This window comes from Vidua macroura, chromosome 9 (genome assembly GCF_024509145.1).
Source record: "Vidua macroura isolate BioBank_ID:100142 chromosome 9, ASM2450914v1, whole genome shotgun sequence".
Lineage (NCBI taxonomy): Eukaryota > Metazoa > Chordata > Aves > Passeriformes > Viduidae > Vidua > Vidua macroura.
The window spans coordinates 10,037,969-10,055,564 of NC_071579.1; the positions used below are offsets into that span (position 1 = coordinate 10,037,969).

Sequence of the window (17,596 nt, forward strand, 5' to 3'; positions counted from 1 at the left end):
TTAGTATATTGCATAACAGAGTCTCAGTTTTGACTGGGGACCTTAAACAATGTCCTGTATTCTGTAGATTATTTATTACTTAGTTACAGTTGCAATACTGATTGTCTTGCATTACTGTTTATCTGTGTTGTGTGTGTTTTTTAGAAAGACCATGTTTCCCACCAAAATCTGTAGAATGTGCTGATGCTCCCAGGCTGGAAAATCCAAACTTAAGAATTGAAAGAGAAGGGAAAATAATTTATCTGCCTGGTGCTAGATTTAAGTATGTTTCTCATTCTGGATACACGTTAAATGGATCAACAGAGATAAATTGCACTATGGGAAATTGGACTGCAACTCCTTCATGCTTGGGTAATATCAAAAATTACTTTTTTTTTAAGTGCATTTAGCAATGAAATGGAAGGAATTTTAAACTAGAGGTTGATCAGTAAAAGTGCATTTTTCTACTCTATATTTTGCTGTGGAATCTTATCTTCCATCATGGATGTCTTCAGAACAATCCTGATTGGATGCAAAACTGACTTTCTTAATGCAGCTTAGTTTTTAAATATTCCTTCATATTCTTGTAGTCTTTGTTCAGTTCGTACCTCTGCCAGATGAGTCCTAGGCATATCCTCATGATCCAAGGATCTCTTTTCTACAGAGTTCACTGGTGACTTAAAGTTGCTATGGTGCCTCAGGGATGGAAATCACATCAGTGTAGCAAGGGACAAAAAGCCTCGAGTAAAACTTTCTGGCATGTTTAGAAACAGAATTTGAGCAGCTGAAATCTGTATATTTGGGGGAATGTCTTATTTAATTTTCTGTATACATTTTATACCTTTATTTACACATATATACCTTTTATACATTTATTACCTAACTATTATGATATAATTATGTAATCCACTGTTAGTAGATGACTATGCTGATGTTAGAAATAGCTCTCTAAAGCACCTGTTTGATAGAAAAAGTACACTTCTTCAATGTGTATCACAGTAGCACAAGCATCAGATTTCTGTTATCTTTTCAGAAATGTCATGTGGAAGTGTTCCAAAAGTTGCCAATGCTCAATTTGAAGGCAGACAGAAGGAATCTTATCAGCCTGGTGAAACAGTTCAATACCAGTGTGATTCAGGGTTCCTGACTGTTGGTTCCCTTGAAATTATCTGCAGGAAGGGAAACTGGACAGCACCACCCTTTTGTGAAGGTATAGGTTCTACTTCCAAGTAGTCAATGATGCTTCTTAGCCTTTCATGTTGTAAAAATTAAAATAATTTTTACTTGGGCATGCAGGTGAGTCAGGCCAATAAAGCCAGCAAGGGACTTGCTTTGAATGGGCTGCTAACACACCTATTTTTCTGGCTTCTGGGAAACAACAAGCAGGGTAGATCAGCAAAGCAATCATGTCCCTGCAGGCTGGAGCTGGTAGCTGAATCCCAGCTCTCTTGAAATCAAGCAGGCAGACATTATGGAGGAATCCTACAGCATCCTGGCTGCAAAGGAGCAGATAACTGTAGGGCAATGGATCTTATTTTCACATCAATATGCATGTCAGTTGCTGACAGGCACTTTCAAATAATAAATAAATCATGTCGCTCTCCAAACTGGTGGCACATGATGCTGTGCAGCACAGCTGGCTGATCTCTGTGACCTCTCTTTTTAGTTTCTTTAGGCAGACAATACTGGGTGCTGAAGCATTGCAGAATAAACCATATCATATATCAGAATAAACATTCTTTTTCTATCTGTAGAAAATGGTGTTCATTACTCCAAGTGCTTTTTGCTCACCAGGAGCTCTGGAATGCCATGCTGTGTGAGTTTTCTGTTGCTCACTACACACTCCTCTCTTTCCAGATGTCAGCTGTGGAGCTGCGCCTGAAATCCCCAATGCGCGCATTGCAAGCGCTCCTCAGGACAGGTACCTGCCTGGTGCCAGGGTGCACTATCAGTGTGAAAGGAATTTTCAGATGATGGGTAGAAATGACATCTTTTGTTCAAATGGTCAATGGTCACAACTACCAGTTTGCAGAGGTAGGAATCTGTGCTTTCACCTTGCCTGTTAGCGTAGAGGCAGCCAGTTCTCTATCGAAATACTCTGAAGATTTTGCCTTTTTTACTTGTTTTCTTTGGCTACCCCAACTTTGAACTTGCTATTGCTTCCTTACACAGAACTTTAATTAAACTTGATGCTTCTAGAGATACTGGGAATATTTCCATCAATAGCAAAAACGTTCCTGAAGCAGCAGGGCCTAAAATATGCTGCTCTGTCATTCTCCTGTATGCTGTTGGTATTTCCACAGTGCCCACCACTTCAGTGACTTTCAGTGGACAAATATGTAAGGGCTTCTCTTGTGTTCAAAGCTGAATGGAAGCAGCTCTTCTTCTGCAGTGCTCCACTCTGACCAATGCAAGACCCTAGCAGAGTCCCAGATCTAAACCATGTAAGATCTGCTAGGGGCCATGGAAGTGGAAAGACTGCTCCTGTGACAAGGAACAGTCAGGAGCTGTGCTCCAGAGTCCCCCATCCCAATCTGTGGCCACAGGGTGAGCTGGCTGTGCTTGCCCAGCCCTGAGCAGCACAGGCTGACAGGCTCCTCCAGCACTGGCCAGCCTTCCAGAGCTCTGCACTCTGGCAGGGAATCAATTTAGCTGCTACCCCTGTGGTTTCCAGGAAGGCCAGGGCTCCCCAGGGAGAGACAAGGCTCTTGTGGTTCTTGTGCAGAAACACTGTCTTTTTCTAGAAACTCCTATTGACCCTGACATTTCCTGAGAGTCCCAAACAGTGTTCTGCTGCCACTGCCACACCTCATTGCTTTCCCCATGGTGAACTCCTGTGACTAACCTGAGGTCACAGAAATTGTAACAAGGCTAATTCCTTTCACTTCTGGTTGTATAGATGATCGTCTTAACAACTGCAAAGGTGACTGCAGCTGTGTCTCTTTTCAGATGTGACATGTAATCCTCCTCCAGAAATTGCAGGTGGTGGGATTGATGGTATTAGAAAGTCCAGGTATATGCCTGGGGAGACTGCAAAGTATCAGTGCTGGAAAAATTTTAAGATGATTGGGGCTTCCACTGTAGTGTGCAAAAATGGAACCTGGACAGAGCTGCCAACATGCAAAGGTAACTTCTCTCTGTCTGTCTCTCTCTCCATCCAGTCTCCTGTCAGTGATAGCATCATAAAGCTGCCTCATTGTCATTTAGCATCTCAGTGCCCTCACAGTGCACAGCTGCCATGGCTCTGGCACACTCAGGACAAGGCAGGCCATTTCCCAGGTCTCTGTTCAGATGGGATGAATTTACCAAGCTGAGTGACCCAGGTAGCTTCACTCAAGAGGGCCAAGTGCCACACCTTATGCAGGACAAGATGAAATCCTGCAGACAGCTGCAAGCACTTAAGCTGTGCTCAGAGGGGGTGAGCTGGCAGCTGTGAGCCTGAACATTGGAGAAATGAGAAACTCTTGCTCCTGCCAGCTGTTTGGTTTTCTCTCTGCTTTCCTCGGCTCCTCTGAGTAGTGCCAACATAGTGTGGGTGGTATTTCTGACCTGACCTTCTCAACAGTTGAACTTCCTCTCTGATTGGGAAATTTCTTTCAGGCCAAGCTGGGAGATGTGGCACACCTCCAGCTATTCAAAGTGGAGAGCTTCTTGTCTTCCCCTTGCAAGAATATCAACAAGGTGATACTGTGGAATATAAATGCCCGGATTTCTATATCTTGAAAGGATCTCCAACAATCACCTGTCTTAATGGGCAGTGGACAAGCCCCCCAGTTTGCCTGGGTAGGTTGAAGCATGTGCTGGGTGGCCAAAGGCTGTGTGACTGCTCCTCTTGTCTTCTTCTGAGACCCTGAGGGCAGCACTGGTGCTGGGGCCAGAATGCTGGCAGGGAAGAATGGCAGTGAGTCCTCCTTTTGTCTCAAAGGAGTTTCTGCTTAAATTCGGCTTGTGTAATCCCCTTTGCTGCCAACAGGTCCACGAGGAGGGCAGTTGGCTGAACCCTCATTGTGAGGGGATCTCCATCACTTGTGCAGAGCTCCTGAGTGCTCTAGGGCTGGGGCCATGGCTCCACCCAGCAGGCTGTGAGCCAGGAGGATGGGTCTGAATTAGTGGCAGTGCTGGGGAAAGCCAGGGGTGCCTCTGAGATGAGAAAACAAATTTAGAGAAGTACTGAGCAGAAGGGAAGGAGGGATCTCTCAAAAATATATATGGGGAAGTCCACTGGTGTTTGGTGTCTTCCCCACCTGTGCTTATTCTTGCCCTGTGTGACTGTCAGTGTGACATGGCTTCTCTCAGGGCTTTTTTTCTTCCCTTTAGCTTGGATGTGAATGTCTTTTCTGTTGTAAGTAACAGAGGGTCAGAGCACACTTGGAAGCATTTTTTGATGTGAAGAACTTCTGTAGGCTCTAGGGGGCAAAACAGTTACATGTGGTGTGTCTATATGAAATACTGATGCTCTTCTCCTGACTTTTTTTTAAGTGGCCTGTACGGCATCAGAAGATGATATGGATGGAAACAATATTGAGCTGAAATGGGTTGAACAAGCCAAGATGTACTCCACATCGGGTGACTATATTGAATTCCGTTGTAAACAAGGATATTTGGAAGATCCAAGTACTCCCAACTTCAGAGTCCAGTGTGTGGACGGGACATTGAAATACCCACGGTGCACACCAGGAAGTAAGTCATCCCCTCTTCAGCTTCGCTGCTCTGTTGTTGCATTTTCAGTGCTGAAGAGAAGCAGAAAGCCTTTGGTTTTCCTGGCTGTGAGCCAGGGTGTGGGAGCCTCCTGGAAGCTGCAGGAATAAAGGGGCAGTGCTCCCAGGAAGTCATTGCCCAGCACACCTGAGCTGGGGAGATTGCTGGGGAAAGGGCACTTGGGGCACTCACAGGGGGTGCCAACAGAGCATCAGTGTGAGATCTACAGGCAAATATCAGAATTCTTTTTTTGCAGGGAACTGCTCCCTGGATAGGAACATTATGGAAAAGAACAAGATTCAGTTGCAGTCACTCAGCCAGTCAAGCCCTCACTATCACTCAGGGGACTCCGTTGTGTTTATGTGCAAGCGCTCGTACTGGGAGGTTTCCCAGAAGGAGAAATTCAGAGCACAGTGCCTGGATGGAGTGATTCAATATCCTGTGTGTCAGGGTAAGTGCTTGCTTCCAAAGACATGGAGCAGGAATTGTAGGAGGCAGCTCTGCTGAAATTTCCTATTCACTGCTCTGAGGAGCCCCTGGGGTCTGTCAGGATTGGTATTGATGCCTTTCCCCCTTTTTTTCTCTTTACACAGAAGGGTGGTTGGGTAAAAGGAAATGACATGAGGAAGCCCAGCTGTGGCAATGACAGAGCCCTCAACCAACCTGCTGACTTGAGCTCAACTTTTCCTGGTTTTTCCCATTTTGCTGTGCTTTGTTTGCAGCTTAGCCAATGTTCTGTCTTGGAATTTGTTCTTGTTTTTATTACTGGATGGTTGTCTTTGCATATTATCCACATTAGATCTAGTTTTGTAAATGTATTTACATTTTATGCAGACAAAGGGTTGTGCTTACATTTTATCCATTCTGTACTGATCTCACTGTTATTTTATTAACAATTGTGGCCTGAAAACAGGCTGGCTTTGGTGGCATACTGAGACAAGAATTAAAGCTGACAGTTAATTTGATTATCAGCACAAACAGTGTGTTTGGCCTTGTCTGTTCCTATCTTCTTCTCCATACACTTGCTTGGAAATGAGTATGGGGTGTGTGTCCTGACTGCCTGAGCAGAAAGAGCAAGTAAAGGACTCTCCTTTGAACGACTCAAGGCAGTCTCTAGCCAGAACCAGTTCTTCTGGGGGACTTGCCTGCAAAGGCAAGATGTTGGAGTGCAAGGAATTGGGATTTCTAGGTGATCGGGGGGACTAGTTCCTGGTCCAGGTCCTGGAGAGGCCAGTCTGTGCCACCCCCAGCTGCATCTGCTCTCCACAAACAAGGAGAAAGTGCTTGTGGAAATCAGTGGCAGCCTGGCTATGGTAGTCATGTGCTAATGCACTCCTTGATTCAGAAGGGAGAGAAAAAAGCAAGTACCAGAGTACAAATCATGCACTTTAGGGGAGCAGACTTCGACTTATTTAGGAAAGGAGGAGATGGCATTGCTTGGGAGTCATAGTAGTCCAGAAAAGCTTATAGGTCTTGAAGCACAGAATCCTGCAAGCACAAGATTACTCAGTTCTCATCCTCAGGAGGAAAAACACATCTACCTGGACTGACTTATCAGAGATTCGCAGTCTCTCTGAAGCAGAAAAGAAATCAATGTACAGGGAACTGAGGCAAAAACAGGCACCAAGGTGAGCTGTCCATGGCATTGATGTGGCATCTATGGATAATGTTAGAAAAACTCAAGCTCGGTGGCAGTTACAAGGGACATCAAGGGTCACAAGAAGGTAGTCTATTGCTACACTAGAATTAAAACAATCAATATGAAAATGTGGCATGTCACTAGGTAGGTGATTTAGTGGCAGCAGCCCCACATGAAGCTTGAGCATTCGATGCCTTCTTTGCCTCAAAGTGCATCAACAAGATGCTGCCTTCATGTCTGCAATCCCCCTCATCCTGTCCTGTGCTTACAGCCACACAGCCAGGGTTGTGTGTACATCCAGAGGAAGTGAGGGGAGTAAATGAATTCTACTTCCAACAGCTGTTCCAGCAAGGGCCCTTTAATCCCTTTTGCTCCAGTTTGCTCTCTAAGAGGAAGGGTATTGCTGTTATATGCACTGTGTAAAGTATTTTTATCAACCATTTTTCGACCTATTGGTTGTCTGGGTTTTGACTAAATAAGCAGAATTTGTCTATTCCTGAATGCTTTAATTTCTTTTTTTGTCTTACTCATTCATATAACTCTTGTAGAAGCCTTGGAAACCCATACAGAGCACCATACATACTATGATTTCACAGACAGGTGAGTTTAGACATGAAAGATAGAAGACAGCCTTAGAGTGGCTTTTTTATTAAAACAGACTAAAATGGATGCAAGGCAAACATTGTCCATATTGCTGGATTTTCTTCATAGCTGTAGTCACACTTGTTCTCAGGCAGAACCTTAAGAGTATCAATATTTAAGTGTCATAGGAAATCATACCAAGTACTTGGATTTTAATATTATTAAAATAGTTTTTAAAACATTAACTTCTCAGTAAATTTGTATATTTTAAAGTTTTAAGTAGTTTTACAGATCTTTTAAAAACTTTTTTTATACTTTCTGTTTTATATTGTTCCTCAAATTCAATCCTTTAGAGGCTCCTTACCTGTGAAGGGAGACATGAGTGCTGTTAAGATGTACAATTCCTTCCTCCACCTTTTTCCATGTGTATGCCAATATTGCATCCCTCTGCTGTACTGCTCATCCTCATCCCACAGAGGCCTTTCCCTTCCATCCCCCTCCAGCTCAGACTCAACATTCATTTCCCAAACCTGAGTGGAGTGACCTGGAGAGCACAAGGCCACCCTAATTCACCTGTTAATAAGAAATGAAGAACACATACATACCTTTCCTAAAAGCTTTCCTCAAGTCCATACTTGCTTCCTCTTTCAACACACCTTGGATATGCCAGCTGTCCTCTCTTACACTGTACTTGAAATAAAGTTGTGCCAGATTCTGCTCCAAAATGGTTCTGCTTACAGTAAAATCCAACATAATCCCCGTGGTAAAAGTAAACTTGGTCTGCATAGAATGCTTGCAGGTGCACATTATTTTTCTCCATTTCAGTTTTTGACAAAGTACACGGCTCTAAAAAAGAGAGACTTGATCAGTGCTAATAAATTGATTGTTTTTGGAACAGAAGATTTTGACCAGGCTACACTAAAACTGTAAATTATTTCCTATTGTCTTATTATACTGCAGGCATATCATAGTTAAGGAATTAAAAAATAAAACACCGGATGAGCTTAACTTGCTTCTATTAAAACTTTCATATGTCACTGAATACACTGAAATTGAGCTTTAAAAGTTCTAGCTGACAATACTCAATTTATAAATTGTAAGGATCTGATTTTAAAGAGAATTGGGGTTGTTCAGCCTGGCAAAAACAAGGATCCAGGGAGACCTCCAGGACCTAAAAGGGGCTTATAAGAAGACAGACCTTTCAGTAGTGCCTGGAGCAATAGGACAAGGGGTTATGGTTTTAAACTACAAGAGGGTAGATTCAGCCTAGACATAAGGAAGACATTACCACCAAACAGTGAGAGTGGCAAAACACTGGAACAGTTTTTCCTATTTTCCCTTTTCCCAGAAAGGCAGTGGTTGCCCCTTTCCTGGGAAAGGCCAAGGTCAGGCTGGACAGGGCTCTGAGCAGCCCTGCACATTGCAGGGGATTGGCCTAGATGGCCCTTCCAGGCTGTTCCTCGAGGCTATGAATTATACAGATAAATAAGTGCTTCTTTATCTTGTTTATCACACCTACCTATACAAACTGGTGGCGAGGTCCATTGTCCTTCAGAGCAGTAGATTCTATCAGAGCCTTGCAAAAAATGATAGTCAGAGCAAATATACTGAACTGAAGAACCACTGTCATACTGGGGCAGTGCTGGGAGAGTAAGAACTCCATTTGCAATAGAGGGTGGAGAGCCACATTTTTCTGTAGCGGCTACAATAACAATAAAAACATCTAAGAATAAGAAACGAACAAATTGACTGATTTATCATAAATTAAATGATATGAAAATGAAGGTTTTCTTTTTACAGCTCTCTTTCTACAGAGCTTTCAGTTTGCTGGGCTCAGAGCAGAGCTTCCCCCTCCTTTCTACAGCCTTGCACAGCAAAGGGAGGTGTATCACTTTTCCAAGCTTGGCTGTATTCAACAATAGTTGAATCTTGTGCATCTGTATTGTTGAAGCCTAAGCACTGATTATTTACAACAGGCTCCAGTCCCACACTAAATGCAAAGCAAATAATTTCTATCTAAATAGGTCTAAGATTGATTAATTAAAAACACAATTTAAAAATTATTGCTTTACCTTGTATAACACATTTTGGATAATTCAGTCTGCCATGGTCACACTGTGTCCTCCCAGGAGATGGAATGGCAGTCTGGAGAAAACTATATCCCTGTTTACATTCAAACTCTATGAGATCTCCATGGAGGAAAACTAATTCTTCCCGTCTCCATTTCAATGTTAAGTTGTTGCTGTCCATATCAGTTACATTAAGAGTACATGGCTCTATGAAATAAAAATGTATTTTAATAAAAAGCCACCTTAACTGGTTTCTTAGCTCTCTTTTGTAGGAGTGAAGAAAGAGAACCCCAAGTCAATAGTTCTAAAATACTTCTGAATTTTGCAAGACAAAAAACTACAGAGGCATAAAAAATGCAAATGGAAAGAAATGGTCTGAAGTGTCAACAAAAATCAAACACATGCAAGAAGAATGGATACTTTCTGACAGGTTCTTAAAACCCAGTGCCAGGATCACATAGGGGAGTGTAGCTTTCCATTAAATGATTAACCTCATTAACTTCTGAAACCACTGTTCAACGTCAATAAAGCCTACAAAAATAAATTTCTACTAGTTCCATGAGAATCACTGGCTGATAAAGGCCCTTATGATGCTCTGCTGAGGGAAAGGCAAGGAGAACTCAGTTATTGGCAGTCTGGTGACAGCAGGGTAATGCCAAATTCACAGGGAATTTCTGAAGCTCAGTGTAACACCAAATTCACATGGAATTTCCCTGAAGCTAACATCAGCATGTGCTCTTTCTGGTCTCTTTAGGTAAGCGTTGAAAAGAAATCTCAGAAAATATACAAAGGATGATGGGCTTATTGGGATGCTAAAGAGACAAATAATGCTCACAGGAATTGAGATTTCATTATTTCACAGGATTTTTAAAATTTGAGTACTCAGATTCAAAAATGCTGACCTGGACCTTTCAGTCTAGATGAGGTAACTTCGGTTCATTTAGAAATATGCAATTAAAACTGAACTGATTGTGTATTTTCATTTTCGTGGCAGATTACAAACTGAATGGTGAGCCAACTTAACAAAGGATGTTAGTAAAATTTAATTATTTCATTAGAAGAAGGAAGGAAAGATAAACAAACAACTCTTGTTTGTATTCCTGCTGGTAATTTTCTAGTGGGAGTTGTATACATTGTTTTGAGCAGCATACATAAAAGCAGCACAGAAAAATCTGAAAATCCACAACAGGATGAAACAGATACAAAGGCACATAATTAAAAAAAATTAAAAAGCCTGAAAGTTTAAAAACAAAAGTCCAAGAAGTCATTGCTAATTCTTTGTTAATTGTATCTAAAAGCCATTTTGGGAATGGCCACACCATTCCTTCTAATCATCTGTTGAAAGACAGGAAGAAATTAACTGAATGGACAATATGGAGAAAAGAAATTGGAGAATCCTCCCAGGAAACAGGGATAGCTAGATACTAAAATAGCTCACTCAGGAAACAGAGGAATCTATTTAATTGGGTGGCTTTAAGAACAGGCCAGAAGATACCCAGCAGGAGAGACCTGCTAAAAATTTAATTTTGGTTCATCCTCATATTTCTGGAATCTTTATTAACTCCAATAAAAGAGAAAAGATGGTAATGAAAAGATTATTTAGAGGTTCCTTGCAATTTTCCCTTTTTATATTACATATGACAAGCCTTGCTTTTTCTTCCAGGACTCACCTAAGCAGGTTGGTTGTTCTGTCCAGTTTCCGTGGTCACAATAAACAGTACTGGGCCCATCCAAAAAGTGGTAATGCTGGCAACCATATTCTACCCAGGAACCATTTTTGTAACTTGCCAATAGTGGGCCCAGGACAGCACCATTTTTAATCACAGGTGGAGATGCACAGTCTTGCTCCATTTCTGATATGGGATAGAGAGAGAGGCAATTAGATCTTGATTAGATTACAACATATTAACACTTGCCTTTCTGAATTGCAGACATGCATTTTATTTCCCTCTACACTTTACATCTATGCCTACTTTTGACTCTTGCTTTTTTACACTCAATACAGATTAATTCTTTTTATGTGACACAGACCATCTTATTTGTTACTTTAAATGTCTCATCTATATGTGGTTCAAAAACCCCTCATTGGAAGAATTAATCAAAGGAACAACAAAATACTCATGAATTTACATGTCCAAATAACATTAAAGGGTACAAAATGACTGAAAGTAAATGTTTTATATGAAATAAAATTACAACTACAGAGCAGGCTTAGTGGTGTAGTTTAGAAATAAGCAACAATGGCCTTTTATTTATTGGCTACATTGACATCTGTAGCCCATGCAAGCATTTTCAAGAATAAGGAACTGTCCTATAGCAAAAGAATAAAAGCAGTCATAAAATGCCTATAATTGAATTGGAGAGTCCCTTTTTAAAAGAAGAGCAATGTTCACCTACTCATATCTTCATTGTGATGTGTTTGGCTTGCCCTTATTTCTGCATCTGCCTCGAGTGGTGGTGGTGCTGCCCCAGATTCCTGTTTATCCACAGTTCCTGTAACAATAGCAGAGACTCAGGACCAGTTTTCACAGAAACAGCTCATTCTAAAGTACTAAAACAGACAGACATGCTGCACTGTAAAATGTAATAATCCCAGTTTTCCAGGGAAGAATTACAGGTGGCAGCTGAATTCACCTAGCTCATCCTTTTTAATCTGGGAACCATGGATTGCCTGCAAAATACACAGCACTTTGCCTCTCAAGCCTTTCAAGAGAGGAAGGATAACAGTGTGCAGGTATAGAAACTGAGACTTTCCAGAAAATTAAGGCATGGGTTGAAGAATCATTTCTGTTCAGTTGCCAGCCTTCACAGAAGTAACTCACCAATACAGGTAGAGGGTGATGTCCATTTTCCTCCTTCACACTGGATTTCCTCAGATCCTTTCCTTCCCAAGGTACACTGTACACGAACTTTGTCTCCATTATGATATGTTCTTCTGGCTGTGCTGATATGGCCATGAGGGAGTGGTGGTGGAGGACATTTATTTTTTATGTCTGAAAATAAAAAATTGTTTTCTCTCTTACCAAAGCCACATACACAATTAAGCTCACCATACACAACGTAAGCCTATCACTCAAAAGGCTTTTTCTGGCTAAGCCAGAGTAATTTCTTAATAAAATTTTCTTAATTTTCTTAATACAATGGGAGACTGAATAAACAAGTGATTTTGCATTCCACAAATATAAAATAGAAGTACTATGTCATTGTACTGCTATAAACAAATTTGTAATTTCTCCACAGAGACTTAATAAAATGTTCTTTGTAGGACTCCAGGAAATAGAGATTTCCCATACCCTTCATTCATATAATATTTAAAGCAGATTATGTATTAATTCTAATGCTACAGAAGAAGCAATAATCATAGCCCATTTCCTATCTCCAAATTAAGTTTGTGATTACCCTATCCTCAAAAGTAGATTTAGGCCTTGTTTTCATCCTCCTGAGCATCTCCACCTTCTCTGCACTCACTCAAGAAAAGTTCCTGCTGTGTCATGAGAATAAACACAGGGCTGGAGTCTAAGCTGTAGCAAAGGTTGTTTTGTGCTGCTTCCTGCTCTGTTCTATATCTCAATTGGTTCACCTTTCATTCTTTTGGAATTTTCTTTACTGAGACTATACATTATCCCCCAGTGACTGGGGAAGAGATAGCAATTGCTAAAGGTGTGTTTCTGTCCTCAGGACAATCTTTTAATTAATTCTGTTCAAAACAAGTAAAGTTTGGGGAATCTGTACAATTCTGAAAAGTACCACAAGCTAAGGAGGACTTTGCTACAAATTTTATTTTTAATGCCTCTCAAGAGGTCCATCCCCATCCCACAAGGCATGATTAAGTAGGCCTGGTTAACCCTTCATGTATTCTGAACAGTTTATTGAGCTTCAGTGTCTAAAACATTCCCTGTAACTGTTGATCTTGCTTCTCTGGGATACAACTTGGAAAGGCAACAGTAAGAGACAGTATCTGCCCTGTTAGAGTTCACTGAAATGTAGCTCCAACTACCATTACTTCCCTTCCTGCTGCCTTGGCTCCCTGCCCTTTGACTAACACTTGATTTACATTTAGGCTACAAACTGGTACAAACCCTCAAGCATTTCTTGAAAGAAGGTGAGAGCTTTTCTCTAAGAATTTAACACAGTAAAACTATAAAAACAGAGTACCTTCACACACTGGAGGGTCTGGATACCACCCAAAATTATAGCATTGAATCAAGTCAAATCCAGTGACAGAGTAATGTTTGTCACAGAAAAAGTGAACTACATCTCCTTCTTCATAGGTTTTCTTCACAGGATAGAAACCTCCATGAGCTACTTCACTCAAAGTGGAGCAAGTTATCCCTGGGAAGACAACACAGCAGTGAAAAGCCGGCAGGCTCCCTCCAGCAGGTGATTTTAACGTGCCAGTGGGTGAGTTTGCAGCGAGGATGACGTACTGGTGCAGCGTGGGGGGAGCGCCCAGCCGTGTGCGAGGCACAGCGCTGTCTCCCAGGCGCTGCCGGCCGCCGTGCGGTATCCGTGCTGGCAGCGGTAGCGCAGCGTCCCGTTCGGCCGCACCTCCTGCGCCGCCCCGGAGTAGCTGCCGTGCTCTAACCGCGGCACCTGGCACGACTCTCAAAGAAATAAAGCACAGGCAGGAAGTTAACTGCTCTTTTTGTTGTGAGTATTCCAAAGTTTCTCTTAGATACCCCTTAAAAGCGGCCAATCCCAGGCAAAATAATGAGTAACTACAAATGCAGTTGTTGGCCCAAGTTTTCCGCTCGTCATTTGGAACAGAAAGTTTGCATGGGAATGGTTTTATTTGAAACAGTGTGATTTAATCTCCGATTCATTTTAGAGATATCATTTTACATGTATCATTTTACATATCTTTACAAATGCACAAAACCAGCAGCACGTGAAACCTGACAAGTTTTTCCCCAGAGGTACAGCTGAGAACCTGCTTGAGGAGTACTCAAATGACAGCCTGTCAGAGGCAGTTTGGCCCTACAGGTACAGCAAGGACAGTGGAATTAGATACTTCTGCAAGAGATTAGAAAGGAGAAGAATACGGAATACTACCAAGTGTTTTAGTACAGCTTGGCTGGAAGGACCATCCTTGTGGCTGACACTGCACTGTATCTTCAGTAGCACCACTTGGGGTGTGGTAGCCTGGATTACATTTGTATTGCAATTTCTCATGGATTTTGAAGTCCATTTCTGTACTGTAAAAAGAGCCATTTTCCAAAAGAGGCTTGGTACATCTTCCTGAAGGAAAGACGACAGCTTGGTTAGAAAGAAAGAATGGAATTTTTTGGTTCTCCTGCAAGCAAAAGAAGGGGTTTGTAGCTATACTGATCTAATCTGATTTTCTTGACTTATTGAAGAAACTCTGCTCCAATCATCAAACAATACATCAAACCACTGGTAACCACATGGAATACAGCCAAGGGATCTAGAGCTAGGGAGACTCAAGAAGCTATACATCTAAGGGAAAACTAATAGTTTTCGCACACTAAGAAAACTGAAAAACTTTATGTTCTTATAAAAAATATATAAATGGGTAAATGCCCTTACAATATGTATTATTGTAAAAATATTCCATATATAAACCTCTGTAGTCTTGACATAAATAATTGATTGCACTCTGTACATTTTATCCCTTCTGTATGCAGCTTCTTTTCCTATAAGTCCCAGGAAATGCTCCTGCTGGAAGCAATGAGGAGATGAATAAAGCCAACTCACTGTAGCATCGTGGCACTGGAGACCATCCTTTTGCTGTACAAGTTATTCTTCCATCTTGAGTCCCACTTTCAGTTGTGTAACCAACCATACAAGAATAGGAGAGCTTTTTTCCTTTATGCATAGGGAAATAGTAACTTTTGAAACTGTAATAGTACTGGGCAAGGTTTCCATTTTCTATCTGTGGCAAATCACAAGGTGTATCTGTAAAAAGATCAATATGTTTCCCACTAAAAATTTCAGCCCAGATATGAATGTTTTTGCATTAATTTATCTGATATCAGCTTGACTGATTCAGGCTTTCAAATAAGAACAAAATTCTGAATACTTCCAAGCATGAAGGGCCTTTTATGACCTGCTGAAATGAAGACATACTACAATTTTATCAGCTGTTGCTCTTAGGGTTCACAAGAATATCAGCAGTAGAATAAAACTTCCTAATCTGAACTGGGCAAAACTGATGCAGGACTCCTTTATTTTACTCTATTTTGCCCAGAAGCATGAGAACCCTTTGCTGCACAAACATACCAATGCCTACTGTAAAATTCAGTGACAAGTGTCAGGATTAGCAATGCCTCAACTCCTTAATTCAGAAAATGTTACCAGAAAAGTAGGACAAGCTGCTAGGAGGCAATACAGTAGGTCAGGCTTGATTAAGAAAAGGAATTTAAGAACACTCAACAGAAAAGAAATAAGAAATTGAGATTAAGGAAATAATAAGCAGAATGGCAATTGAAAAAAACAAAAAAACAATTCCCAGTAATATGAGAAAACATTTTTAAAGAGTAGTGCTGAATATGACATTAGGTGACTTAAAGAAACCCCAAAATAACAAAACCAAAACAAACAAAAAACCCAAAAAAACAACAACCAAAAAAAAAAAGAAATCAGTGCTGAAAATAGGGATAGAAAAATGCAGGATCACCCCACATTAACTTCTGCAGGTTCCATTTAACTATTTTGCTTTGTAACAAATTGAAAAATACTTCAATCCCCAAGACTTCAAGACATAAAATTTTTAATAGTACAAAATTTCAAATAGTACATATTCTAACAGTACACCATTCCTAAAGAAATTTCTTCTGAACTAAAGGCTGAACATTTCAATATTGCAGCTTTGGGGCTTAGACAGGAATCAGCCATGTCACAACAGAATTGTATTTAAATTTAAAAAGCAGTGTTTACTCAGGAAAGAGATGAAAGACATTGCACCCAAGTTACCAATTCTGCATATTCTAGATTCAATGTACAAGAGAATTCAGTGTATTTACCTTCTGCAAAGAGTTTCCTTGAACACACCACAACTAGGAAGATAAAATAGCTTTTAAATTTCATCTTCTTTACTGTCTCCCTCTACAGTTTCCACCATCTGTGAAAACTCCCTAAGTATTACTTTTGTAAATAATTAACTGAATTTTCAAAGGTATTCAACAAATGCCTTAATGTCTATGGTATTTTATAACAAGCTAATTCACAGGAAAAACTATTTTCATTTATATTAGTTCTCCAAATACCTTAGCACCAGACTGGCAGGATTCTACTTCCATTTGACACACTTTACCACTTGTAATTTATCATTTTACAGTGAAATCAGGCAATGAGCTTATGGAACAATTTCAGCTTGCTGATTACTGTTCCCCTCACAACCTCCAGAGTCCCAAGTTTAAAGGGCATTCTGTTAGCAGATTATTTACCTTGGCTGAAATCAGAGGAAATAGACAATTCCCCCATCCTCCAGCCTAGCCCCTGAGTAAACCAGGCAGTTGCATGCTATAGATATTCATAATTTTGGAGTTTCTTACACGAACAACATAGCCACTATTATTATCTGTCTGAGTTGTGTTGAATACAGCAAGCCTCTTCCAAGTATTTTTTTAAACAAAACAAAAACAAAAAAAGAACCTAATTTACAGTCACATCACTGACTAATAGCTATCAATTGATTTAGCATCATTAGAGATATAATGCTTAAATTTGGGAATAGGAGGATATAATCTTACAATTTGCATTATCTTGGCCTTTCTCTGAGAAAATGCAATTCTGAGAATGCAGAAGAGAACAGAATGAACAGGGATGCTGTGATGAACACAATCTCTTCAGCCAGAGGAGATGCATGCTTGTATGTGTTGCTCACTTGATAGGAAGACAAAACTCACAGATCACCTCCCTTAAAATGTCAGGGCAGAATTTCTAAATTCACCCTTACAACATCATGTGGTTCCATCACTATCTTGCAATGTTTACAAAACAGAAAAATTGTATTTTCTTTTCTTGCTGCCATACATGATCCCTCATGACATTACTAGACTCAAGCTCCCCAAAACCAGCCAGTTTTGAAATCCACAGCCCAAGCCTTCCTTTGTACACCTCTAGATCAGACATTACTGTCCCCCACAAACAACTGCTTTTAATAGAATTCTACAGTATCTAATCAGAGTGAAGAATCCTATGCTATGTGTAATATTCACAGCTGTGGGACAACAATATATTACTGCACCAGTGAAATTTCCAGTGAAATCCAGTTAATTGATTTTATTGTACAGTTGCTTTTGGTAGTAGTACAAAATAGGGTTTCAAAACTGTATGCAATACAAAAAGTTACCAAAATGTTAATGTCAATCTGAAAAAAACATTTCAAACAGTAGTTTAACACTTTTTGACTTTTTTTATAGATCATTTATCCATTTATAAATCATTTATCCATACATACTGTACAAATACATCTTCCTATACATTATTTACATTTCAGTAGCAGGCAATACCAAGTGTGTCCATCACCATCAAAATTGCTTGCAGAGGATCCACGACTTCTTGCATGTTATCTTTCCTCAAGACCCAGTCTGGTTTAATCCTGTGAAAAGATTAGTGGCTTGCATTAAAATATTTCAATGTCAGAGCAGAAATAGGAGACTAATTT

At 40.5% G+C, this 17,596-nt stretch overlaps 3 protein-coding genes across 12 annotated transcripts in view; 1 reads left to right on the top strand and 2 right to left on the bottom strand.

Moving 5' to 3' along the window:
* CFH (complement factor H) overlaps positions 1-5,655 on the top strand; it is a 27,826-nt gene extending 22,171 nt beyond the window's left edge. The window contains exons 17-24 of the mRNA XM_053985767.1: positions 145-351; positions 1,013-1,189; positions 1,837-2,013; positions 2,929-3,105; positions 3,580-3,762; positions 4,459-4,659; positions 4,934-5,128; positions 5,271-5,655. Coding sequence (XP_053841742.1) covers positions 145-351; positions 1,013-1,189; positions 1,837-2,013; positions 2,929-3,105; positions 3,580-3,762; positions 4,459-4,659; positions 4,934-5,128; positions 5,271-5,296 — 1,343 coding nt within the window. The 3' untranslated portion in view covers positions 5,297-5,655. The remainder of the gene's footprint in view (positions 1-144; positions 352-1,012; positions 1,190-1,836; positions 2,014-2,928; positions 3,106-3,579; positions 3,763-4,458; positions 4,660-4,933; positions 5,129-5,270) is intronic.
* Positions 1-16,274, bottom strand: part of LOC128811843 (coagulation factor XIII B chain-like) — a 16,657-nt gene extending 383 nt beyond the window's left edge. The window contains exons 1-13 of one of the 9 annotated variants that reach the window (XR_008438495.1): positions 15,951-16,027; positions 14,683-14,883; positions 14,020-14,205; positions 13,395-13,571; positions 13,123-13,299; positions 11,790-11,960; positions 11,365-11,460; positions 10,638-10,820; positions 8,971-9,174; positions 8,418-8,600; positions 7,555-7,744; positions 7,263-7,442; positions 6,930-7,056 (exon numbers count right to left, since the gene is read on the bottom strand). Coding sequence is in view for 6 of the 9 variants with exons in the window: in XM_053985771.1 (XP_053841746.1) it covers positions 7,509-7,744; positions 8,418-8,600; positions 8,971-9,174; positions 10,638-10,820; positions 11,365-11,460; positions 11,790-11,960; positions 13,123-13,299; positions 13,395-13,571; positions 14,020-14,205; positions 14,683-14,883; positions 15,951-16,014 (1,878 nt within the window). In the remaining 3 variants the exon portion in view is untranslated. Of the gene's footprint in view, positions 1-6,929; positions 7,472-7,503; positions 7,745-8,417; positions 8,601-8,970; positions 9,175-10,637; positions 10,821-11,364; positions 11,461-11,789; positions 11,961-13,122; positions 13,300-13,394; positions 13,572-14,019; positions 14,206-14,682; positions 14,884-15,950; positions 16,028-16,193 lie in introns of those variants that run through there. The other 8 variants (XR_008438497.1, XR_008438496.1, XM_053985774.1 and 5 more) reach the window with 8 other exon arrangements.
* Positions 15,681-17,596, bottom strand: part of ASPM (assembly factor for spindle microtubules) — a 29,081-nt gene continuing 27,165 nt past the window's right edge. Inside the window, exons 29-30 of one of the 2 annotated variants that reach the window (XM_053985766.1) lie at positions 17,422-17,530; positions 15,681-16,048 (exon numbers count right to left, since the gene is read on the bottom strand). In XM_053985766.1, the coding sequence (XP_053841741.1) occupies positions 17,425-17,530 (106 nt within the window). In that variant the 3' untranslated portion in view covers positions 15,681-16,048; positions 17,422-17,424. Of the gene's footprint in view, positions 17,531-17,596 lie in introns of both variants that reach the window. The other variant, XM_053985765.1, reaches the window with a different exon arrangement.